Source organism: Necator americanus, chromosome I (assembly GCF_031761385.1).
Source record: "Necator americanus strain Aroian chromosome I, whole genome shotgun sequence".
Lineage (NCBI taxonomy): Eukaryota > Metazoa > Nematoda > Chromadorea > Rhabditida > Ancylostomatidae > Necator > Necator americanus.
Genome location: NC_087371.1, coordinates 37,100,570 through 37,126,076, shown reverse-complemented (window position 1 = coordinate 37,126,076; position 25,507 = coordinate 37,100,570). Strand labels below are relative to the sequence as shown.

General features: G+C 37.1%; 2 protein-coding genes across 4 annotated transcripts; one reads left to right on the top strand and one right to left on the bottom strand.

Annotated features, from left to right (window-relative positions):
• Positions 1-1,753: 1,753 nt before the first annotated feature.
• Positions 1,754-11,137, top strand: RB195_008034 (uncharacterized protein; the record flags this gene model as incomplete). 3 transcript variants are annotated; one of them, XM_064182001.1, is made up of 15 exons in its annotated part: positions 1,754-1,901; positions 2,055-2,150; positions 2,209-2,436; positions 2,505-2,647; positions 2,739-2,822; positions 7,735-7,799; positions 8,561-8,631; positions 8,699-8,787; positions 9,049-9,138; positions 9,707-9,879; positions 9,934-10,069; positions 10,275-10,397; positions 10,462-10,551; positions 10,818-10,895; positions 10,961-11,137. In XM_064182001.1, the coding sequence occupies 15 exons, from the start codon at positions 1,754-1,756 to the stop codon at positions 11,135-11,137; spliced, it is 1,791 nt and encodes a 596-aa protein (XP_064038746.1). The 3 variants fall into 3 exon arrangements, with proteins under 3 accessions (XP_064038746.1, XP_064038748.1, XP_064038747.1); XM_064182002.1 differs by lacking the exons at positions 1,754-1,901; positions 2,055-2,150; positions 2,209-2,436; positions 2,505-2,647; positions 2,739-2,822; XM_064182003.1 differs by lacking the exons at positions 7,735-7,799; positions 8,561-8,631; positions 8,699-8,787; ... (5 more) ...; positions 10,818-10,895; positions 10,961-11,137 and having other exon boundaries at positions 2,739-2,837.
• A 1,275-nt stretch (positions 11,138-12,412) lies between these two features.
• On the bottom strand, positions 12,413-16,271 carry RB195_008033 (uncharacterized protein; the record flags this gene model as incomplete). The annotated part of the gene is made up of 10 exons (XM_064182000.1): positions 12,413-12,496; positions 12,558-12,632; positions 12,700-12,812; positions 13,572-13,674; positions 13,769-13,900; positions 13,963-14,062; positions 14,925-15,091; positions 15,786-15,967; positions 16,040-16,110; positions 16,177-16,271. 10 exons carry the CDS (start codon positions 16,269-16,271, stop codon positions 12,413-12,415), a joined length of 1,122 nt encoding a protein of 373 aa, XP_064038745.1.
• Positions 16,272-25,507: the final 9,236 nt, after the last annotated feature.

The following is a 25,507-nucleotide window of genomic DNA, read 5'->3' as shown; positions in this document are numbered from 1 at the left end:
CAAAAAAAAAAAAGGTAGATTCAGTTGATAAATGCAAAAAAATTGGTGAGATGCAAAAAAATAATCGCTTCAAAATATTTCGACTGAGGTACTAGACAGTGTGTTTATCTAAGCGTTAAACTCAACGGTATCGTCCACGTTAAGAAAAGAACCAGCTGGAACCGGTTATCGTCAAAATATATAATTACACTAGTTGAGTTAATATGATTACAATCAAACGTATCAGGCGACATATATCGTATGGCTAAAAAAATCTGGTATCACCATACGTAACGTTAAAAAAAATGAATGAAAAAATGAAATGAGAAAAGACATTGGTATCTATGTAATTCAGTCTTTGTCCTGTTAAGTATACGTTAAAAGTTCAGCAAAGTAGTCCCGATATGATTTTATTTCATCTTCTATTAACTACTAAAATATGTGAAGTGTCCCGATGATCCCGCGAGCTTCTTGACTCATAAAAATCGAGTTTGAGCACTGAATATTTATTTTATTTTTATTTAATTTATTTATTTTTATTTTTATGTCTTTTATTTTATTTATTTTATTATTTCTTCTATCTATTCTGATCCATGCTTTTCTAATATTCTATTTAAACTATCATTACTACCATAACTGATAATACCGTAATATCTGTTCTGAGCTGAAAAAAGTAAACCGCGTGTCTTGAACCGCCTAAATGTGGTCAGTCAAGGGTGGATAAGCTCTGCCAGCCGTACAATATGAGTACTGTAAGTAAGCTCGTTGTCCTAGAAGAAATTGTTGGCTTCGTTCTAACAGGGGATCATCTCAGGGACATCAAAATTGAGGAAGTCTGCAAAATCGTTCTGCCCTTCAAAATGGGAAGAACCAATTTTAAAAGATCACCGCCCGATTCACTTAGAATCAAAGTCTTCGTTTGTTTCGATGGAAAAACTGAAGAGTCTAAATCGTCTAAACAATGTGAACGATTTGAAGAAAGTCAAACACTCAGTTTTCTTCCTTCCTAAGCCTGTTAAGGTTCTTACGTTCTTATTGTTCAGGTTTTCAAGTCGCAGCACAAATCTGACCTGATCATTTCTATTTTTGAAAATAGCAATTAAAGGATGGGCTGCTCTTGAAATTTGGACTGTTTGCACACAGATTTCATATGTATTATACTAGTTTCGCCTCCTTAGAACTGTGAATTTTTAAATTAAAGATGAATAATGGAAGCTAAATCTCTGAACTTGTTGAAAATTTCCACACAAACTGAATTCGACTCTGAAAATAGTCATTTTTTTAATTGTGCATGCCTTCCTGGTTTTTTATGTGAAGTGTTTACCTATCGGATTACATGATCTGCACCTGTTCATAATTCTAAGAGATAAACAAACTTCTCCTATCCATAAAGCTAGTTAATCCAGAAAATGTTTGAGTGAAAAAAGTAAATCTAGCTTTCAAAACAAACAAAGATAATGTGGCAGAGTGCTTCATTATATCCGGATGTGATGTCTTTTGTAATGAAACTATTGAATCGATAAATTGATTCATATCAGATTATTAAAATAAATCGAATTAAACCAGAGGATTTTTATAAGATTGACTTCTAAAAAACCTTTTAACATCATCTTTACCAGGTAAAACTGTCTCGTCATGTTAGGATGTGAGATCAACGCGAGCAGGACCACAAATCGTGCGGCTCCGCCCGTCCGACCGTAACCAGCAGGCTCATGCTTCTTCTTTCAGCTCTTGTTTCGGGTCTGGCCGGCAAAAGTTTCATCATTTCCAGACAATGAGCGACCGGTACGCTCCGCCCTCGTCGCTTCCGTCCTATATAACGGCGGAATGGCGTTGCAGCAAACAAGCATCAGCGATGGTCTCGAAGCTTCTAATTGCTGGATTTTGTGTCCTTTCGGTGGCCTTTGCTGCACCTCAAACAGGTTGGACCTATTCTCACCTCACTTGAATTTTTATACATTTTCTTAAAATTAGTTTAGCTGTTTTCGCCATGAAACTATCCTCTTCTTCCGTTTCGAATTTGTCATAGAAACTTTCAACGTTCATAAAAACCCTCTAAAATATTTTTTCTTAAGAGGAAGAGCCTAAAAGTGCGAAACGACGGCAGTACATCCAGCCTCTGGCAGGCGCTGCGCAAAGTCCACGGAATATAGCAGTTGCTGCCGCCCCTAGTATGTCTTCTAGTTCTATCTCTGTCATAAATAACTTTCCACCGGAATCATGCTTCAGTGATGGCACCCACACCCGTGATTGCATCTGCTCCGGCTGTTCCTGTAGCACCAGTTGCATATCAGCCAGCTGTACCGGTTCCAGTAGCTCCAACAGGGCAATGTCCCGGCGGTCCATCGTTGCCGATCGAATGTGACCCGAAGCGACCATGGCCACAATGTCCACCACAGTCATACTGTTATGCTACCAATTCCGTGGATGTTGGACCGTACTTCTGCTGTCCGATCTGTTAGTCATTTTTCTGTTCTTTGTTTGAGTGAAACGTGAAGAACTTCGTCACATGCTCCTTCCTCCAGGGTCCACCTACGGGGCAGCATGGAGACCTGCAACTCCCTTCTACAATTATGTTCCTCCCATGCCAGCCAACTGGCCGGATGTCATGAAAGTCACCGCAAATTGGCCAGCAGCTGCAGTTGGGCTGCCGGTCAAAGCTAGAAAGGTGCTTATTTCTTAAACTGTGACTCAGTTTTTACTAATAATAGTACTCCTTACCATTCTGCTACCTTCCAGTCAACTTTTTGCTTCTTTAGCCCGTTTCTAATCAAGAAGATCAAGAGGAGGGAGACCAGATCGGAAGCTCGATCAACGAATGGCTCGATAGGCAAGCAAGAATTGTGAGTTTACTGTAATTCGTATTCTCCACTGAAAATACAGTAATTCAATGAGGTTTTTTTTCCAGTGAATTCACTCTCATCACTCATCGATGTCTGTACAAAGAAGATGAAATCATTCTTTAAATTATTCGTGAGAATACAGTATTGAGGAATGCACAGAATTCTATATGAAAATTTTTTCTAATATATATGTTGTTAAGATTCTTTTGCTAAAGCAATATCTGTTCGCCTATACTTCCGGATTGACCTAAAAAGAAGGAAAAATTCTTTAGCACTCAAAGAATATGGAATAAAAACGTCTTGAAGTGAAGGATGGAACCTATAAGCAAATGAGAAAAAAAAATTAAAGAAAACAAAGCTTGTGATTGCAAATAATTCGAGTTGAAGGGTAAGTGAAAAAATGACCAGCTCACCTAACTCACTCAGGATGAAAATTTACGGAATCACAGATCGTAGCGTTGGAATCGAGTGCGGTTCCCAAGTGCTCAGCTGTCGGACTTACACTTGTAAAGAGCACGATATTCAACGAGCGGTTGTTGACAGTAAAAAAATGCTGTTTAAGCAACGGATAATCTTGTCTATTTTATGAAAACTCCGTTAAAATACCCGTATCCGTTAAAATAATTCAAATATATATTAAAATAAGTAATAAATAAATATAGAATATAATAAATACTCCGTTTAATCAAATTTACAATGTTGGCTGATAGATATTTGAAAAAAAGACAAGAAATGTACGCATTTTCTCATTCCAAATAAACAAAAAGTGTCCCAGCGAAAATTGGGTCGAGACAATGAGAATCGCACAAATGAGAAAAACCGAAGACTAAAATAACGAGTGCAAAGCTGGATCATTTTATGAGCTAAAAATCTTAGGAAACTGGTAAAGGAAATCTGATCATAAAATTTCAGAAAAGTCTAAACATGCGCAGGTGACTCGAATGGCTAGATCTGCTATTTTAAAGTTGTAATTCCGGAATAACTTGAGAGTTCCGACTCCTAACTCAAGTAATTCTGTGGAGTTTATTTTCTACATTCACTACTCTGCAAACTGCAGCCATAATTGTTGCTAAATTTATTTTAAAAATTCCTTTCAGCACAAATAGAGCACAAGAAAATAAAGAAATAAAAGGAGAAATTACTTGGCGCTGACCAATCTATTTGGAACAACGTGTTCGACTTCAGTTCAGAATCGTTGGAGGTTTATGAATGCGTAAACTTCAAACGAAGTCAGTTCCTTCGTTTCCGCAAACTATTCCGACAAATTTAACGACAACAAAGAGGACTTCTGAGACAAAAGAAAGCTTTGGTTTGTCTTGAGAGTTGTCGAAACATGATACGAAATACATTGAAATTTGCTGTGACTCACGGATTTTTAGATGAAACTCTCTTTTGTGCTTTCTGGCCTGACGTTGGGACATTTACACCTTCTCCAAGCCCCCGAAAATGCCGATTTATTAGAAATAACATGTATTTGGGTGATCAGAGACTTATTTCTCCCTGGCTTTTGAGGCATACGTGAAGTTGAGTTCATTGAAGACAATTTTCCAAGGACAAGGACAGGCGCAGCCAACCTTCAAATCCACTGTTTTGTAGTGGAGATTATTCGTTGACACTGACTACGGTTGTGTAGGTGTCACCCGCACATCTGACGTGGTGAGGGAATCCACGAGAAGAGCCAGAGATGGAATCGTAGACTGCAGGATCCGGAGTGATTCCGTTCATCTCTCTTCAATGGCCGTAAAAAGGCTTACTTTTATTTACTTTCCTTGTGATAGGCTGGCGAGAGGGCTCTATTTGTTTGAGCTCAGTCAGTTTTTAAACCACCTTGATTGCTCTTCCAGTGCTCCCAACTATAAAACTGCTCGAATAAGTTTCTATATAACTATGTAAAAATCTTTCTTTCACATAATTCTCTTCATGTATACTATGTTTTGTAGTTGTCTCCCTAGCGCTCAAGTTCGATCAGCTTATGACCACGTTCACCGTGACAAATATGCTAAATCATAAATAAGACATCTCACCTCATCTCGTTCTGCCTCGAGTATCAGTACCAGAAAATAACCTTGCGCATGATGGATAACACCAGAACTCAAGGACGCATTTTAAACATTCCGATAGGGTTATGATTACTGTAAATGTTTATTCGTCTCGGGAAACGCCAAAAATTTACACCATACTTTATATGTATAGAGGTATGAAGGTGTAGCGAATTCGTTAAGAGGTTCCGCTGTGGCTGCACGATCAATCGATGGTTCGACACCACCCTAGTGCCAACCAAGCCTAGGTTAGACACGAGAACGTTAAACTATTCTGATGTGAAGCCGAACTTGTTGACGCGTTCCCGTAGAAATGCCATTGATTGACGTCAGAGAGCGTATCCTTTATTATGTAAAAAATACTTCTGAAGTATAAAGAAACCTATTGGATTTGGAGGTTTTTTTTAAAGTTAAATTTCTCTCCATAGCTGACGAATAAAGTTACGAATCGCTGCATTGTTCGGGAACGCGGTGTAATGTAGAATGGAGTGGGTTCGCGGAGAACTTCTCAACACTTGTGCAGGTTGCGCCGAGCCGAAAAACTCGCCTCACAAATCTCACATGGTTATTTTTACATTTCTTTACATATTTTATGCGTGGTACTTGATTAAAGGAGCATATTTGAAATTCGACGTGTATTACTTTAAGGGTGTTCGAAAAAAAAACTGCTTAGATTAAAAAACTGTTTTTTTTTTTAGATTGAGTTGACCAGAGTTCTCTGAGAAATGTTCGACTGCTGCGGCGATCTGAGAGCGCGTGGTGAGAAAGAGCGGTCGTTCGTCGCAAAATTATTTCCTGTGTTTCTAGAAATTCTTTTCGAACCTCTATAAGTCCCTTCAAAATCAGTTATTTCTCATTCCTTATTACTATTATTTCTTACTTTTTATCATTGTTATTCATCATTATTCCGTATTATTTTATCATTATCTTTTGAATCAGTTAGTTTAGTTTAATTTCGTTTAGTTTCGAGTACATATGCTTGATTGTTTTTAATAGTTTTTCTTCTAGGTCCTTTTAGAGTTTTATAGATTACTCTCATAGTCAATCACATATTATAAGTCCTATAACATGAAGAAACAATAAACGCAGATTTTTTTCCGCATAATTGATCGGATATAATTATTTGTGAAATGTAGTAGATGAAACAGGAAGGGGTATTCGCGGTGGAGGTGATAAGGAACGCCAGTAGGCCACTGACAACATGCTCTCTAACACCGGGTGCAGCCAAGATTATGAGAAAAAAGCCATTTTCTTACCTTCATTCTTTCTCGGATACCTTCCATGATGACGAGTTTCCTCTCATAATCGATGTAAAAGGAAACTTAAGCGTTTAGAAACCAGTCGTAGACGATTTGAGTCTGGATATTTGGTCTATCCACCTTTGTTAATATACTCGTAACATGTAGAACATGAAGTCTTTTCCACATTTTCCAAAATAGATTTACAGTACTTTTTGTTAGTTGTTGTATGCTGATGAATTGAATGCGTTGAGACTGGATATTAGCTGTATAGAGCTCCGAAAAACAGGCGTGCAGTCCGTTATGGTCTAGTGGTAAGGACTTACTGGATTCATCCGTAACCCCCGATTTCCGTCGTTCAATTCCCGGCAACCGAGTAGTATTTGTTAGCTGTCAAAATATTAGTAGAATTTTTTGGTTCTTTTCTAAAATGTTGGACACAGTTAAGCTGCACCTAGAACCATTTCGTCTTTAAATTTCATGGAAATAAGATTTAATAACGTTATCATTCGGATGAACGGGCTTTTTTATGCTTTAATTTCGCATTTTTCTACCTTAACTAGGTTGAATAACAAATTCTGACGAAAATAACAAAAATAAAGTAATGAATAATCCAAAATCCTCAATATTTCAAAAAAAAACATTCCTTCATTTTTTCAAGTATATTCATAAGGTAAGGTTCAAATCGTTTGCTACTGTAATTGTTTTGATGCAAAATTCACTTGGAAGCGATTTTAAGGGGTAATTTGTCATAATGAAAAACCGCACAGAAAGAATGAAAGGAGGTAGGTGACCTCTTCTTACCTGCACTCCAGGTCAAAAAATATTCGCCAGCATATCAATGGTACCTTTTGACCCGGCTGCAATCGCCTTATCGGGATGTTTTCTCGTGTATTCTTCTGATTTGGTTTTGTTGATAGCATTTCATAGCGTTTACAAAAACCATTGGTGCGCTACTTTTTAAGAATTCAACTAAGAATTATACAAGCATTAAATTCACTGTTTTTTCCTTGTAGTGGTTCCCTCTGAATTTAATTACTGAGTTTTTTTTTACTTGAAATTTGCTTGTGAAAACTGCATGATTCCTCTACGTTTTGTATTTTAAGCGTTGTTGATCTACTTATCTATCAATGAGATCATTTTAGTGTATTTAAACATGAATTCATTGCTGTACTATAGCGTTATATTCCTTTTCCTTTGCCATGTGTAGTATCCAATCCTAAAAATGGAATTCCATACAAAAATAAATAAATAAGTAAATAAATAAACTCTGGCTTTGAATCCTTGGAAAACTCACAGATTTCACTTGAAAAAAGAGGAGAAGCAAGCAAAGAAAAAAACTCAGGAATAACCATTACTTTTTTCATCTATCTAATTCATTTTATTGCATAGCATTTCCTTTTTTTGCGTCGTTTATTGATTTCATTGGCAAAATTTAGTGTCCATGCGCTGGTGACAGCAAAATGATGCCACTGCAAAAACATAAAACCAGTTAGAGAGATGTTCACTTCTAAAAAGCAACCTCCCAACAAATTCATCCATTCATTCCTGTTACCTCATCTTATTCCTTGTGATCTCCTACATTCTCTGGGAAAAATAAGTCGAAATATTTTATGTTATAATTCGACTTTCCAGATGATCCGATCACTTCTACTATTCGCTTTTCTTGGAATACTTGCTGCATATTTATATAGAATAATGTAAGTTAAATTAGTCTCATTTTGATATGAAAAAAAAATTAGTGATTAGAGATGGAAATTGATAGTCATTTCTCGTTTTCTCCTAGATAGTAGTCATATTTCTTTTTATCCTTTCTTGAAGAAAGAAATTACATGATTACGACGTACTTTTGTTACAATTCAGTAAATTGCTGATTTTTGACCTATTGGAACTAACTTTCCATACGTCTTTTAGCAGATTTTCCTTTGATAATGCGAATTTCTCCTCTTGCTCTTTATTGCAGTTGTGAAGTGCTAAGAAAATTTAAATATGAAGCTAATTTTGCATTGTTATTAATTTGTTCGAATTATTCGACACCAATTACTAAGCTACAGGTGTTTTTTGAACTTTTCATCGAATAAGTTTTTGCTTAATATAGAGACAGAATAATTTTTCTTCAGAGTGCTTTTTCGAGAGAATAATTTTTTTTCAGAGTACGTTTTTTTAGGTCATGTATAACAAATCGGCTGCAGTTTGATTACTAGTCAATAACCTCCTCCCCTTCTTTTCTAAAACCAAGTTGTCCTTAGTCAATGAATGCTGTTTCGATGATCACTCTATTGATTGATTTTCATTCTACTTTTAGAGTGAGCGCGCCAAAAGGTCATATAATTCAAAGATAAATCCAATCCAGTTGATGTTCCAAGAAGAAACATCTAATGCGCTTAAAACGCGTATTCTTTCCACAAACAGACAGATTTTAATCCCTTGCTTCTCCGGTGAAATTCTGTTTCTCTTTCAGTTCTAGTCTTGATCTCAACAAGAGAGTTTACAATCATCGACCAGGGTCCTGTCGTAAGGTTGAGGGAATTGGTCAGCTGCCATACTTAGTTAGCAATTTATCTTTTCGTCCTTTTCGATCTTGTTCTTATTTTTTCAGCTCATGGCTCCGAAGATATCGCACTTGTAGAAGAAGAGGGCATTGCTTTTGTAACTTCAGGAGTTTTGTACATGATACCAAGAGGAAAGGCAAGCAGTTATTTTTTTTTCGCTTTTTCGGAATTCCTATGGAAATAAAACAATATAGACGCAGTTGTTCTGTATGCTGTATGTTTCAAACCAAATAACACAATGTGAGGTATAGTCGGTTGAAAGATAGCCGATAAAAGGAGAGCAGGCTATGTGCAAAGAAATAGTTATAATGCTTCTGATATCAAACAGTGTTTTTTTTCGTGACTTCAATTTCTCGACCTGAACTGAAGTGAATGAGTGGATAGTTAGCATTTTTAGGATGTCAAAGGTCAAATCTTCTTATATGACTTCAATCAGAAGGGAACATGGAATGCGGAGCCTCTGAAAATTAACGGAAAATTCGACCAGGTATCTGTTGTTCTTCTGTCCTACTTCGAAAAAAATTCTGACGAGTTCGAAAACCTGTCTCTAACTCCTTAGACATTTCAGAAACTTGAGTAAATCATGCGAAGTGTTGGAGAACATTTCCTTCTTTTCCTCCGAACTATAAAAACGTAGAGTAATGTAGTCGTAGAAGCGATATTTCCTCCTAAACGACGACAGAAATGGCCCATAGTAAGTTACAGGCCCGAAATATCCAGAACCGAAACATTATCCAGTTTTTTTATTTGCTTGAAGAAAGCTAGGTCAAACCTGCCTATAGGGGACTGTGTCATTACGTGAACGTGCTAACCGATAAAGAGACGAAAACAAACGAAAATGCTTCAGGAAATTAGTAACGAAAGGATAGGTGCGACTAAATAAAGCAAATACAATGTTTGTTACAAAAATTAGAAATAACGAAAGAAAGGAAGTTCAGCTGATCCAGCTGTGAAAGAGAAAATGCATCGCGATCACTCGATTGTGTGTCTTCGACCGTGGCACTCCTCTCTATTCTTTCACTGATCTGTATATGATTCTCCTTAGACTTTTCCAGGACAACTTCCATCCTCATGGGATTTCTCATGTGGTTACTTCTGCTGGCACGATTCGTCTTTTTGTTATAAATCATTCGAACGCGTTCCACCATTCAGTAATGGTGTTCGATTGGAATCGCAAAACTCGCCAGTTGGATTTTGTGAGAATAGTGAAAGACGAGAAGTTTATCAGGTGCCTATCACATTGTTCCTGCTAATATGGATTTCATCAAGCAAGCGTTTGAAGGCCAAACGATCTAGTCGCAGTCACAGAAGACGCTTTTATCCTGACGAATGATGGATCAGCGCAAACAGTTCTTACAAACGTTCTCGAGATACTTTCGTTGATACCGAGTGGAAGTGTCGTCTATCACAACGGGAAGGTAACAGATTTGTTGGTACATAGTTTTCTCAAAGAACTCTAGTCATTTCTTGCTTTCTGAAATTACTAAATCCTCCCTTGCTTTACTGTTCGCGTGACTTATCCCTGCTTATTCTCATTCTACTCTTTTCTCGTCGCTGGATCCCCTTTGAGCGTAATAAATAAATAAATAAATAATTAAATAAATGAATAAATTTCGAGTTCAGACGAGCTCATGGCTCATCGACAGGGCGACGTCTCCAAATGGAATCATTCTTGATCGAGAACACAAACATCTTATTGTTTCTCATGTGAACGACAAGATGCTCTCTGTTTATAGAATAGAAAAGGTCGGTCATTACAGTCTGTTGGAACTGTAAACATATCCTTCAATTTTTTAGTTCCAATTTTAAGGATTACCTATCTCTTTTCAAAATAGTTGATGTCCCCCTTATGACCATTGCCGATAATTTGTACATGGACAAATATGGAGCCGTCTGGACGGTAGGTGTCATCTTTTTTCAAATCTTTTTTAAGATTTCTGATTAAAAGGCTGCGTTTATTGTTTGACGCGCATAGTTTAACGCTGAACACTAAAAAAAGTAGAATTCTACTGTCAGACTAGGGGAGCTTATTCCCAAATTACTCCTTGTGTTTAGAATGCGCTAAGGAACTGGACTTTCTAATAGTCTCATTGCTTATTAGTAATTTTTCTTATTGGAAATCCTATATAAACAGGTGGAATACAGTAAAACTGTATTTACTTATAGGGTGCTCACCCAATAATGAAAGAATTGTTCGGGCATGTGAGTAACTGTGAGGACCTCAGCAAGTATGCACCATCACAAGTAAGCACTTTGGACGGAAGTCATATCAAAAATGTTCTTAATCCAACATTTAAATGATCCTTGAGGTGTTGCGGATCAAATTCTCGGAGGATTTCAAGACGTGGGAAATTACTGAGCCTTTCATGGATGACGGAAGGTTGATTTCCGCATCATCTATCGCTGTTCCATTCAAGAATCAACTACTGATTGGGTCCGTGTGCAGGCAGCTTGTCCACTGTGACATCACTCCAGAAACCTCATAAGTAATAGGGTATTCGGAATTTGTTGGAAGACTATCAAATGTGCCAATATGTTATTAACCAGGAGCTGTATAGGCTGTATTTTTTTTTCAATGGTTGATACAGTTTGCACTTCAAGTGTACCAGAAAACTTGTTCTCAACCGAATAAGTCGAATGGAATTCTGAATGTTCGACAATTCTCTTCGTTTCAACAATGATCGCACATTATCTGCTAATAAATTGCTTTGTTCATTGTTGGATGCCACCACAATACAGTGATTCCTCACGCAGTCGCGTCGCGCCGCGCCTGGCTCGGTCAGACAGCAATGTGGAGATAAATCGCCATCCGTCAGTATGTCCTCTCAAGCGTCTTTGGGTGGCGTAATTCATTGGTGCATTGTTATTTTTAATTGGAAGCAAAAGACAAATTTGAGGTAGTTTTTCAGAGAAGAAGATTTGCCTTAAAAAACATTCACCTCTATCACTTGTACTACCGGTTCTGGATTCTTTCGAGCTAGCTCCTGGAGTTTCTTCTACTTCTTCTTGTTTCCGTTTTTTTATTTCCATTTTTATTTCCAACACTCTTCTTTTTTTCATTTCCAACATTCTGTTTTTCCCCACCTCCTGGTCGTTTTGAGATTTTGATGGGAAAAAATCTGAAATTTTCCGACTTTTTTTCTGGATTGGACCCATCCAAATTTTGGGGGAACCAGGAGGTTCGAAAAGAAGAAATTTTGCACATAAGGTGTTTCCTACTCCTTATATCCGAATATATGGATGATGTTTTCTTTAAAACGCCGACCCACCTTTCTGGAACGCGAAAACTTGCCAAAACCCCAATTTTTGCTCGCTGGTAGTGTCCCATCACCTCGCTTGACCCTGTTCAAGAAGAACTCGAGAGTTATTACGGTTATTTATCAGGTCAAAAAAATACTTTGAACGAGGAAGAAATAGCAGAAAAAATTTTTGACGTAGATCGCTTTCCGTAAACAAATCATGATTAGGTGAAACATAAATCCATGTGTTAAGTGTTGAAGAGGAGGAAAAAGGAAACCTTATCGGAGGATGAGGAAGGGGAGGAAGGGAAGGAAAATAAACAAATAGTGGCAAATAACTAGCGCATTTAAAGTGCTCATGTAGCCGGAAATTCTGAGGAAAAAGTTGTGAGAATTCGGACAATCCCCTGAAAATGACCATAACACAGCTATAAAGTACCCATAAGAAGGCAGGAGATCAAAAATGTCAGTATTATCACATCCTTATAAAAATCGAAGTTCTTCACGATTACGTTTTGGTGTTTAGGTGATTGAAGGATTTAGTACGTCACAGTGCAAAAGTCGTCCGAACATCGAACCGACGAGGAGGTGATCTTTGTCGTAAATCTAAACTTCAATTTGTATTTGATGCATTTTTCACAGTTAGCAGTGAGAGAAAACTGCATACCACAGCATTACTGGCAGAAATTGTGGCACCATCATTTGCGTACGGCTCGGTGATTACCCAACTAACGCCGTCCTCCTAAAAAATTGAATAAAATAAATAAAAGTAAAATTGTTTATAGAAAATGTGATGCAAACGAGATTACCTGCATTCTAACCCTTAAAACTTGGCTAGAGCTACGAACTTTCTCATCACCTGGATACATGGTGACCAGGAAGACTTGATGGAGGACAGGATGTAGCGCTACCCATATGTCACCTAAAAAAAGATAAAGGATAAAGTCTGTGGCGTCAATCAATCCGCTTGGGATGCGTCTAAGCGTTTAGAATCGTTTGAGGTTTACAAATGTGTTCCTAGCCTATACAATTCACATTCTCCCTCTAGCTTAGTACCTTAAGGGTGGCTTAAAACCAATCCCCATATAAGCGCCACTAGAGCGGTTGTACCGCAGTGGCTAAGAGGTCCGCTCTGACTGCACTATCCATCGATGGTTCCACTCCGCACTAGTGCCAAACGGAGCCCTTCACCCCTTCGGGGTTGATGGATTCCGGGTGCTAGAAGATATATCAAGTTAATGTTTTATCCTCCCGGACAAATCTGTTCCCTAGTGATCCGGGAATTTGGTACTCTTTCGACCCCTGAGGGACGAAATGCTCGGTTGGCACTAGGAATCGAACCATCGATGGATAGTGCAGCCACAGCGGTCCTTTTACCAACTGCGCTACACCTGCCCTTTTATCACTATACGGATTTGGTTTTAAGCTAGTCTAAGGATACGTAAGAACTTCCGAAAATGAGGGAGAGGGTGAAAAACATTAGCAAAACCGTTTCAGGTTGTCTACTCAAATCAAAACCAGAATGGAACAAGAAAGAGAAAAAAACACAAGCGGTGGCGTTATCGCTGGTTTTTGTCAGTCAATTATGATCAAAATATTGGAAAGTAATTTTTCACTTAGTTTCCCATAAATAACGATTTTTTTGGTGTAATCAAGATAGATTTCAATCAATAAATAGCACCAGTCTCATCCTCGATGTGCATCCCAGCAGGTGATGACAGCAGTGAAATTTGGGTTCGGAACGTGATAGAATAGTCTTTTTCAAGCGCGTATACTCGGATATTCTGAAGGAGATTAAAACATGGTCGTTAAAGCAAGGAAAATGAGAAAAAATGGAAAATAAAGAAAATAACGTGTTTGCTTGCGGATAAGAATTACCTCATTCAGGAGAGATCCAACGAAAATCAACTTCCTCCGTCTATCGATAGCCAACGCGGATGGTGTGGATAACCGGGACTCGAGCAGCGAAACATGACGACCATCGAAGAAATACAGTGCTCCAAAGCTGCTCTACAGTTAGCAGATCAGCATCCAGATCGCTCTACGCCACTACAGTAATCCTGCTACAGTACCTGCATAATTAATTCAACCGTTTGAAGTTTTCCTCGGCTCATGTATGCTAAGTTGCTGACGATGAATCGATCCGCCCCCACAACCACAATATCATATATGCTGGAAGAAGAAATATTTGAAAAATGAAAAAATATATTTGAAAACGCAAATGTACATTAGTACATTGATAGTGGAATAATCCACACAAACCCAGTCATTCATATGTTCCAAATTATTTCGGAACGTAGAAAATGAATTTAACGGAGGTTATTCTGAAGAACACTAAAATGAGATCCAATTCGAACAATGTTGAGCTCAGCAGCTACAAAATTTAGAAAGAACAATTAATCTTTCAATTTTTAAGTCTTAAAATAAATTTTTCAAATGTCCTGAGTCCGTCTGAATGTTTTTTTGTTTTTTCTTGGTGCACCATTGGTGTATTTAAATAAAAAAAATAAAATTAGGCTCAAGTTTCCAAAGCACACTTGAGAAAATTATGGATCTGTCAAAATTCTCTTCTTTCCGAATGGGAGGGCTATGAGCATAAACGCTTACTTCTACGGATGCTGCGCGGTATTTTCAAAAAAGCATTTATTTTTCACTTTTTTTCATTTACTTCAAAGTTCTGTGCTCATATAAGTCATAGAGAAAGTAAAAGGTGAGATATTGAACTGATAAAAATTTTCAGCAAAAGAAATAAAGTAAATTAAAGACACAGATTTGTTTAAGCAAAGAAATATCGGTGAATTTTAGTAAGGAAAAGTTACAAAAGCGTTAGTAGTACAGAAAAAATAAAGGCTTGAATCACTGGACTATACGAAAAAATACCCGAACCATGGAAGATAATCATTTGAGCACCGAATATTTAGATAAATGACGGAAAATTCCACACATCACTAAGAACAGTGAAAAAATAATAGAATGTGAAAAAAGTGAATAAAAAATGTAAGGGAAGACAGCGCGAAACTTGTGGTCTCCTCACCTTGAAAACCGTGGATCACAGACGGATTTTCGATGAAAAAGTACGTTCTTATCCTTGTGATAAGTGAAAATTTCTACACATTGCCTTTCTGGATGTGCGTTAACCACATACAACAATATCCGTCCTTTGCTATAGTACGAAGAAATCCCGAGAGGAATGAATTTTGCCTAAAATAAAAAAAAAAAACGAAAAAATTCTAAAGAAAAGGAAAATAAAAGTAATAAGCGAAAAAGAAACGTAAACACTCAAACAATTTTCACTTCTTCGATCAGTCATCATCAATTTAACATTTTATAGCAGAAGGGTCCTTGAAATTCCTTTTTATCTGGGATAAAAAGCATCTACACATATTTCTGCGGAAAATTCCTTCTATCAAAGTCCCCTCACACTATTTGGTTGCTACCTCCTTCCATCTTCTCCACAAAATCCATAGGGGTATAAGATTTATTAGAAATTTGTTGTGTTCACCTTGCATAGAAAAAAAAGTCCAGAATTTCCAAACAAAACACAGAGAACGTTCAGAAGATGTTTTCAAAAAAAAGTCCATCTAGAAATTACTACTTACTTAAGCACTCTAAACACAACAAACTCACGAGGTACGAGTTAAAACAGATTCTTCCAGGACCCAATCGCCAGGAGATGCTGGGGCCTTGTCTTCTATAAGCGCCTTTTTTCTTTTTTCCTTGCTTTAAGTCATTTTGATCTTGTTCACTTCGAAAAAAAAAAGCCTTTTTAGTGCGGAAGGCTGTTTCCTGTATATTAGTCAGCAAAATCGAATATTGTGGGAACGGGAGGCTAACTTATTTCTGGAGAGAACAACAACTCAGAAAAAGGTTAAAGCTAAATTCTAAATTTGCGTACCTTGTCAAAGTTAACTCCTTCAATTTTGATCGACGTCGCTTCGTGTTTTGCCATCTCCTTCTGTAGCTGGATTATAGATATACCGGTATCCGACGACTCATTACCGTAAGCATTTGCAAGACCGGTGGAAATAAACACAACACTTGCTTCACCGACAAACTCAAGACCAGCTGCTCCATCAGCTAAAAATTGTCATTTCTTTTTTCTTTTTTTTTTCTGGAGGAGGAAACAGTTGCAGTAGGATTAAAACTCACTGATTCCGTTCACGACTCTACACGGACCCGGTGTATGATTATAGACGCGTTTATTGAGGTCGAGCATCAACCTTAAACGGCAAAAATTTAGAATATGCTTCCTTTTTTCTTTTTTGGTGAATGCTCAGGAAACTCACACAAATCTGATGATTGCACTACAGAGGAAGGACACCATCACCCATATAGCAACCCGATGTAGCATACCCGCCAGTGAATTTGGAGGTCGGAACATCTACGCCTGTAAAATGAAGTGGAAATGAGGTAAAGATGTTCTGGTCAGGGGAGTAACGAATCTTTGGACCAAGAAAGAACAGAACGAAATAAAAAATTTCTTCCAGACTCAAACCCTTCTAGTCCTTCACAACCTCAATCTTTTATTCTCAAAGGGCGGCTCAGCAATTTTTTATTTCTGAGGGATTGGTCGCAACGCAATAAAATTTTTGATATGACTTGATTTTTGATATGATTTGACTCCACTTCTCTGCGCTGTGCGCCAGTGGTCAGTTTAGAATTCCTGGAAACTTTTTTTCTAGTGAGTCTTATGTCAGAATAGTGTATAAACATTAGTAAAAAAAAAGTCTCGAAGTACAAATATCAAAGTCAACGCCAAACGTCAGGAATTCATTCAAAAAGTCTGAAAAAAAACTACGGGATGCTTCTGTACATTACCAGTACACGATCTGAGATTGAGGATACTCGTCTGCGCAAATCTTTTGTTCAAATAAGAGAAAAAAATAACAAAACTGAGAAAAAATTAAGTAAGATAGGAATCAAAGGCGCTTTTGAAGGGAATAAATTAGAAATATAATAATTTGTGTAGCTATAAAATCAGTAATGAATAGAAATAAAAATGTGGAGTGAAAAAAACAAGGAAAGAAAGAGGAAAAAAGAGAAAGGGTAGAAGTATAATATATTAGAATAGAAATAATAAGAGCTGATAGAGAAGGGAGGACAGCAGGTAGCGGTAAATGATAGACAGCTCCTTCTCGGCGACAATTCCCAGCTCAAACCGAGTTCTCGTCGACTGATGATTTCTTCCGGGAACAATTGTGCTCGAGGGCGTCTCGTGTTGCGTGTATTGATCGCATTTCGGAGTCCATTGTAAGGGCTAACAGATGTTCGAGGTGGTGGCGTTCCGAGCCGGCCTCGTGTGCTATTCATAGCCTGCCTGGGAACGGAATAGGACGAAGCTTTTCGGCCTAAGCTCCTGTCGATAGGTTCTCACGTTGCCGCGCGTATTTCCGCTTCGGACACACAGCAGTCAGAGAGAGGGAAAGAGAGAGACTCGGGGGAAATTTTCACGAAATTTATATGAAGTGAATATGTCTGAGAGCATAAAAGCGTAGAAAAAAAGTAAAATAAAGTAAAATAAAATAAAATAAAAGCTTAGCATAAAAGCGAGCGTAAAACAACGCCATTTCTAGAATCTATTTATATTATATATAAAGTACATATTTTTGTTAGTAGTATTACTTATCATAATTTTATTATTTATTAGTATTTTACCAGTATTTATTATTATTATTTTGTATTTTATTAGTAGGAATATTAATTTATTTATGCTTATTAATATTTAAATATCATCACAAATTTATTATGATATTATTTTATGTGTACTTGCTATCGTTTAAGTATCACTATAAAGCATGAAAGGGTCAAAATTAAGTGATTTAGCCAACAGAAACTGTCATGTTCCCGGGTGCTCGTCCCCAGGTTCAGTCCCGGCGGCTCATTGATGTCTGGGCCCGTGAGGACTGGCACTAGGACCCTAACACCCCAGAGAAAGCGATGTGTGCGGATCGTCGGGACTAAAGTTGATAGGAAATGGTAATCACCCAGGCTTGCGTCCGCCTCGACGGTTCACACCCTACTCCGCGGGACGTTTACTTGGAGCCCCTAAGGGCACCCTCATGCTTTAGTATACGGAACAGGGGCGGGCCTAACCAACCACTCACTGCGGGCCCAGCAAGTGCAAATCCACGGAATCCTCAGCCCCCTGCCAAATTTGAGACTTCCCAGTACGGAGGGGAAGGCAGTTGAAAGAAAAAAAACATGATATTATAATACAATAACAATAATAATAGTCGTAGCAATAATTTAAAGTCCATTAAAATCAAATAGTGAAAAAAAAGAGGAAGGCACTCTATGAAATCATATGGATGAAGTGAAATCGGTCAAATGGTGAATATTCGACAAATCTACTTAACACATACTTCGATTGATGATCGTTCAAGTGCAATCGCATTTTGAACGGCCTTATATGTGTCAGAATAAGTTCCGTTTTTCATTAATTTCTCTTTTCCTTTCCGCTCTATGACTTTAATTTCTATGGAGACGGAAGACTCTCTGATACCTCTCTCAAAAATTGTTTCTCTGAGGGAAAAAATCCTGTAAAAATTGTTTCTGGTTGTAAAATAACGAAGATATTAATTACTCTAATTCTTATAAAACACAGGAAGATTGGAAGAGTTCGAAAAATCCAAAATTCATTCAAAAATTCAAAAAAAATTCAAATTCAAAAAAATTCAAGCTGGATAAACCATCTCTTGGTCGTTTTCTCAAACATTAATACGCGAATATCGAAGTAATTACGTCACTGAACGTTTTGTTCACCCCAGACTAACGGCAATCAGTAGTAGAAGAAATGGCTAAACGCGAAAGTCCACGACCACGGCAGGATTCGAACCGGCAATCTTCTGTTCCTTACGCAGACGCGTTGTCGTTGTAATTTCACTGAAGCTAAAAAAAATTGAGACGAGCTGGATCGTCCAGAACTAAATAACACTTTTCAATCCCTGGAGTCCCTGAAGTACAAATCGGAAAAATCTCTTTCATGGAAACATCCCTAGCTGTGGCAAAAAAAGGTTGGCTTTTTGCTTTATTGGCTTCATTGGAAAAAGTATTATACATAATTGGATCAAAATCAACCATGCAAGGCATTTGTTTCTTGGAATTGCCCCAAGTATTTTCTTATCACTCGAGTTCATATAGAGGAAAAAACTTTGACGAGAATATTTTTTATTTCACATCAGTTGCTCACAAATGTTGATTGTGAACAAGCTTTACTAGGTCATGCATTGCCTCTCTGACTCAGTTTCGCCATAGTCCTCGGAACCTGAAAAATCGTCCTCAAAGCCTCTGCTTATCCTTTATGAAAAGGTTATTCCTCATTCTCATTCCTGACGTGTTCGCATCGCGGTTTTTCTTTTTCCCTTGTAAATTTTTTCTTGTATTCTCCATTGTACTTCCTTTATTTATTTATTGTTTATTGTAAGTTTATTGTTTTTTATTTTTGTTAATAAGTTTAAAACGCTGACATTCAATTGAATAGTTTTTTTTAGTGTTAAACGCATTAGTTTGAATCGGGCTCAAATGACCTCATAAGCAATCCAGTATTCCGCCGTCAAATCTCTCTGTTCCACAAAAATATATGCAGAACCATTGTAGCCACTAAATAATTCCAATTAAATTGTTATCCAGCAATTCCAATAAAAAATTGCAAAAATTAAATTTGAAAGAATCTCAAAAAAATTACTCAACACTCTAAACGATTGCTTCAGTCCATTTTATTTCATTCATTCATTCATTCAATTCAGTTTTATTCGTGTTACATTTGAATTTTTCCGGCTGAATGTACATAACATTATTAAATCTTATATCGTGACGTCTTACACCGTATGTACAGTCTTATACAGTATCTATGAGTATCTGTGCAGCCAGTGCGAATACTGCTTTGCCCCTGTGTGTGCGGTGTGTGTGCGCTAAAATTCTTTTTGTGAAGGCGTCCCATATTCTCAGCATTATCAGCGTTTTCACTTCGTTCAAGTCGCAGCAATCCAAGCGTACGATGACACGACCCGATCCTCCGATCGAACTCCGTTCCTCACTTGGCGAGTAGCCTGCGGTTCCTCATAACCATCCCCGTACTTAGTGTCTGACACTCAGGCAAGTCCTGACCGTTCCCTGCCTCATCTCTGTACTTATCGTTGGTTGGTTGAAGTGAAAAGAAAAACGTTAAAATCAAAATTTAAATTAATTAAAATATAAATCAATAAAAATAAAAATCCACTTGAATTTCTAGTTCAGATAAAACAGGTAACTGTCCCATAACTAAACCAAAATGTCTTCTTTTTTGGTAGTAACTAAAGTGAAAATAAGTCAAAAAGGTCGAAGTAAGTAAGTAAAAATAAGTCGAAGTGAAAATAAGTCAAAAGAACTGAATTCTTCATCTCTTTACAGTTTCTTTAAAATAGTACGCCTGAAGGGAACTCTGTCTTTGTCTTTTCACTGCTATTGTTGTATTTTCGGCATCCGCTTCCTGCCTGGACACTTTCTGGATCTACAGAGCTCACAATACTGAAAGATTGTTACCGCTTCTCTTTTCTATCTCTGTTCAGAAGAGAGGGAGAGGAAATCATCAGAGTTTCAACAAGTTACTAGAAAATGTTCTCGGAGAAAATTCTTCCATGTAGAAACAAATGAAAAGAGAAATAAAATAAATAGAAGGAAATATCCGTTATACCTAATATTTGTTGCAGAAATTCAACATTTTATTATTTCCTCCTTTATTTTCTTTTCCTGTTCCTTTTATTTCCTTTTCCTTATTTATACTTATTTTGATTCTATCCTATAGCTGTACTTCTATGGATAGCGACGATCGGATAACTGTTTTCGTAACGATTTGTCCGGCGAAGAATTCCTGGCTCCTCCTTCACCAATCAACAATAGCCTCGTTTTTGTGGAGAATCGCGCGCCAAACGTTCCCTCATCGACCGCTTCAACGATGATATCGTACAGTATAGCACAATCTGTTGATTCAAAATATTGTATTTTTGTACTTCGCTTGACTTTTGTGCTCGTATAGTACAGTATGATACCGCAAAATATTGTATTAGGTTGATAAGAAAGTCTTGTCGATATTGTAATTATTTTCACCTTTATCTTTTTCACCAAGTAATGGATTGCATAGTGGATTTTTCACCAAGTAATGGATAATCATCGATATTGATTAAGAATAGAAAGTTCAGTATTTTTCTAAAGAAAGAACCCTGGCACGGTCTCCTTATAACTGACCTAATATCTTTATTTCTGGAATTCCCTCACTTGAGTTTTACGCTACTAGAATACCTTGGTTACTTTACAAACGTAGTAAAATACAATAGTGGGAATCTTTTGTTCATTTTCGATAACTCCTCGATAATTGTAGTAAAACTAGTACTAAACTGGGAATCATTGTTTCCTCGTGAATTCGACGATTCCACGTTGATTTCACATGAGTATTTTTTACAGTATTTTACAATATAAGACTTCGTAAATCAGCTAGAAAGAAATCTTCTGGGCCATCTCGTTTCTGGTGTCTGAAATCTCAAATTTCCGGATTTTGGATTCTCAAGTCCTAAAGTATCTCTTAGAATTTTGACTTGGCTTGAAAAAAATGGAAAAAAATGCAAAAAATTTTTAATAGTGCGGTGAAAAGTTTTTTCTAGTTTCTTTTCAGCTTTTTACGGATCAGAAATTGTTGGTTCGTCTTTTTTTTCTAGAATAGGGGGGTCAATTTTTCTCTCATCTCGATGTTACTGTTAACCTGAGCCTCGATTGTTCGATTTTTACTAATTCCAGAACTAGTATGCCTTCGAGTACACAACTTTTTGTAAATAATTTATTAAAATGCTAACAGAATAAGTCCAAGTACCTCTTTTCCTAATATAATTTTCCCAATCTAATAATGATTGACGCTTGCAAAAGTTTTTTTCCCCTCGATGACCTTAAAAATAAAAAAAGAGTTTTATTTTATTATTTCCAAGGTCATCAAGGGGAAAAAGAGCAGACAATTTGTGCTTGAACGCACTGTTCACTTTTTGATCCATGGATGAATTCACAGAACAAATTATTTTCGAGCTTATCCATCACATCGTATGCATTTCGTGCTTAACGCTAAGAAAGAAGATTTCAATGCTTGTGTGAATAGATTTAATGCAAAAATTATCGGCTTTAAAGCACATGTTCAACAAAAAAATCATCGCTAACCGATGGTTTGCGTCTATCCATGAAATCGACCTGTTAACGATGGCCGAAGCATTAAAAGAACCACAATAATGTCCTCTTTCGCATTTCGTCAAATCATTGTTCACGTCTACATGTCGTTAACACTCACACACATTTCCCCTCTTTTTATTTATTTATTTACTTATTTAATTATTTATTTATTTATTTATTTATCGAAAACACCTGCAGTTGTGCCATAAAACAAAAGAACACAAGATGGAACAGAACTCACTAGATTTTCGCCTGAATTTTACACAACAAGACTGGCTCTTCAAAGCATGAGGAGTTGTGGATTGGCAGGTCATTTTCCTGCTACAGAAGGTGAGAAATTTCCTCAAAATTTCACTAGTACTATTTCACCGAGTGAAATCAATCTCTTGTGATTGTCTCTACTTCCAAACGCAACTGCGCTCCTGAAATAGTGTCGCGGAACTCAGGAAAAGGATCTCGCGTGGAAGTTTCTCCTCAATTTCTGTAGCAGCAAAACAGACCTACCACCCCATCACAGGAATATGCGGAAAAAAGCCAATTTTCCAACATAAATTTTAAACCAATTTCTAGTGAATTCCATTCTTTCCTATTTTATTTATGACACATCTGTGGGTGTTTTTAAATAACTAATTGAATAAACAATCAAATAAGTGGGCAAATAGAGAAAACAGTAGTGTAACCGAACGACGGCAAGATTTCCGTACCTTATTCCTCTGTAATAAACTGACGACGGGGTGGGTGTAGCGCAGTCGGAAAATGTTCCGCTGTGTGTGTGCCCGACTGATCGAAGGTTCAAAACCGCCCTAATGCCAACCAAGCCTTTCATCTCTTTGGAGTCGGCAAATTGGTAGGGGACTTCTCTGCGGGATAAAACACTGACTTGATACGTCGCTAAGTCATTCTATAGGCTGGACACGCGTTCGTAAGCCTCAGACGACTCTGAGTTGAAGTGAACGACTACGAATTGAATTGGTGGGTCCTAAGCGGATTGACTAACGCTAGTATCTTTATCCTTTTATGCTTCATCATAAGCTGAAGTAGTTCTCCTACTTTTGAGCAGATCAGATCCTTTTCAGATATCTTACAATATCTGATAGGTCGGTCCGATTGCAGGATCTCTTCCCTAAATCGGGAACACCTTATACGTTTCTGTAAGCTCTTTACAAGCCTCTATACTTATTGCTTAAATCCATACAAGATAATTTCAAATTTGTCACATGACCTACTTTATCTAAGATCAGAGAAGTTCGTTAAGGTTATGCTGGGCATTTTTACATTATATTTAATATTTATTTGATTATTTTGTGTACCTGTGCTTATTTATTTTTATTTATTTTTTTTGCACATTTATTTTATCATCTATTCACTATCATTTGTCTTGTTTATTCAGAATATTTATTCTATTTGTATTAATTATTGTTTTTTTAATCTTATCTTTTGCTACAATTCCACAAAACTCACAACTTTTATGTTATATTCATTATTTATTTTATTATTCTGTGTGTTTAGACTTGATCATTTTTATTTATTTTATTATTTATTATTATTATTTACTTGTCTTGGTTTATTGCAGTGCATTGTTTGTTTATTGCTTATTTCTATTTTATTTTTGTTTATTTCTTTCTAGTAACGATTACACGAAATCAACAAATATCTGGGACAAGATCTATGGAGCGATCTGATTAGTTTGACTTTTTTTCAATAAAAAATCACCACGGACCGTGTGACTTCGATTTGGACAGAAGTTACGATAACGACATACAAAACGTGTGCATACAGTAAGTGAGTCTGTGATTAGAAAGGAAGATCCAAGAATTTCTAGGTTAATGCTTGCGTATAAGCGCCTTTGCCAGTATAACGTCCACGGTCGTATGACCCACTTCCAGACAATGAATGACACACAGCTCAGCGAGCCGTTCTCGCCTTATTCCAGTTCTTCTTCTTCTTCTTCGCTCAGCCCTTTCGTTAGCGAATTCGTTGGATTTTCAGGTTCAGTAGGGCTGCGCTAAGCATGCAATCCTATCGTATTCCAAACCACTTTCACAAATCAGGATCCTGTTCAAAATCCTGTTCAGCGACATACTTGGCCTGTAATTGAACGAACTTTTGCCTCCAACGCAGTAGACTGCACACGTGGTTCCCTTGTCCTTTTCTCTTCCTCTTTCCAGAAGAAAAACGCCACGCCGAAATTGCTCCAGATGACCTCAGACTTTGCGGACAGCGGATTTTTCGGTCACACTAAGTCGCTCCACTTCGACCACTCGACATTTAACCGTGCATCCATACAATTAGCGGGACCGTGATCGTTTCCTCCTCACTTTCGATCTCATTCCGAATGTGTGACTGTTTCATGCGTATTTGTCTGCTTACTTGCGTTCCACATTTCTTCACGTTTCTTCGCAAGCACATCAGGATTTCCTTGACTTATCTGGGCTTAAAAAAAATCGTGAAAAATCATGAGAAAATCTGACGAATGTATTTCTTGAATGTATTGTACACGTTTATCCTCGTATCATAAATTTTCCATGTATTTCCATATTCCCAGACTGGAGTTCTTTCTTCTCGTATCATACGGAACATATACAGAAAAGGTCTGTTAGGTCACCGCAGAAAACACTAGAGAAATTTCCGAAAAAAATCCAAAAAATCCTGGTAGTAAGATTGAATTTTTGTCCAGGATTTTGTACGATATGACTCATACAATTTCATTCAAATCCTGATTCTTTTTTGTGTTTTTTCAGGTGTGTCTGCGATCCCATGAAAACCCCACCAACCTCGCGGCTTTTCACAATTTTATTACTCTTCAGAATCACGATGAACTTTTTAAAATTCGAACTACGCTTTCTTTCATTTTCTATTATTTTTCGAAATTACTTTTTTAGGATTTGCAAAGCTCTTGATCCAAGATTCACTTGTCCATAACGAAAAATACTCCATCCAATGTCCCTGAAAACACTATCCTTTATGGGACCCAACATATGTATCGATATTATATGATATAGAACTTATCATACTGAAGTTTTTCCGGCTATTATTGAAGTTGGCGCTCCTTCAACGAATGCAGCATATTTTGCTCTGAGAATCTGAGAATCCTCAAAAAATTTGATGAGAATATGTGAAATTTAACATTTCAAACGATGAAACAAGTACTAAACTATACAGAATTATTTTCCTTCTGATCCATTTTACTCCATTCCTCATGAGTTTTTTAAGCCTTTTTTTTGTTCGCAACTGGTATTTAATACAGCGATCATTTTTGACGTCGTTACGTCCTTTGCCTCATTTTTTTTTTAAAAAGTTACCTCTTTTTCATTTGTTTTCAATTCGCCGCATTCTTCTGCATTCTTTTAGATGGTGGTAGTGAGTGATAGTATGGTATGTATTCGTAGTAACGTAATAAAAACAATAGTTTGTAGTAATAATAGTAATAAT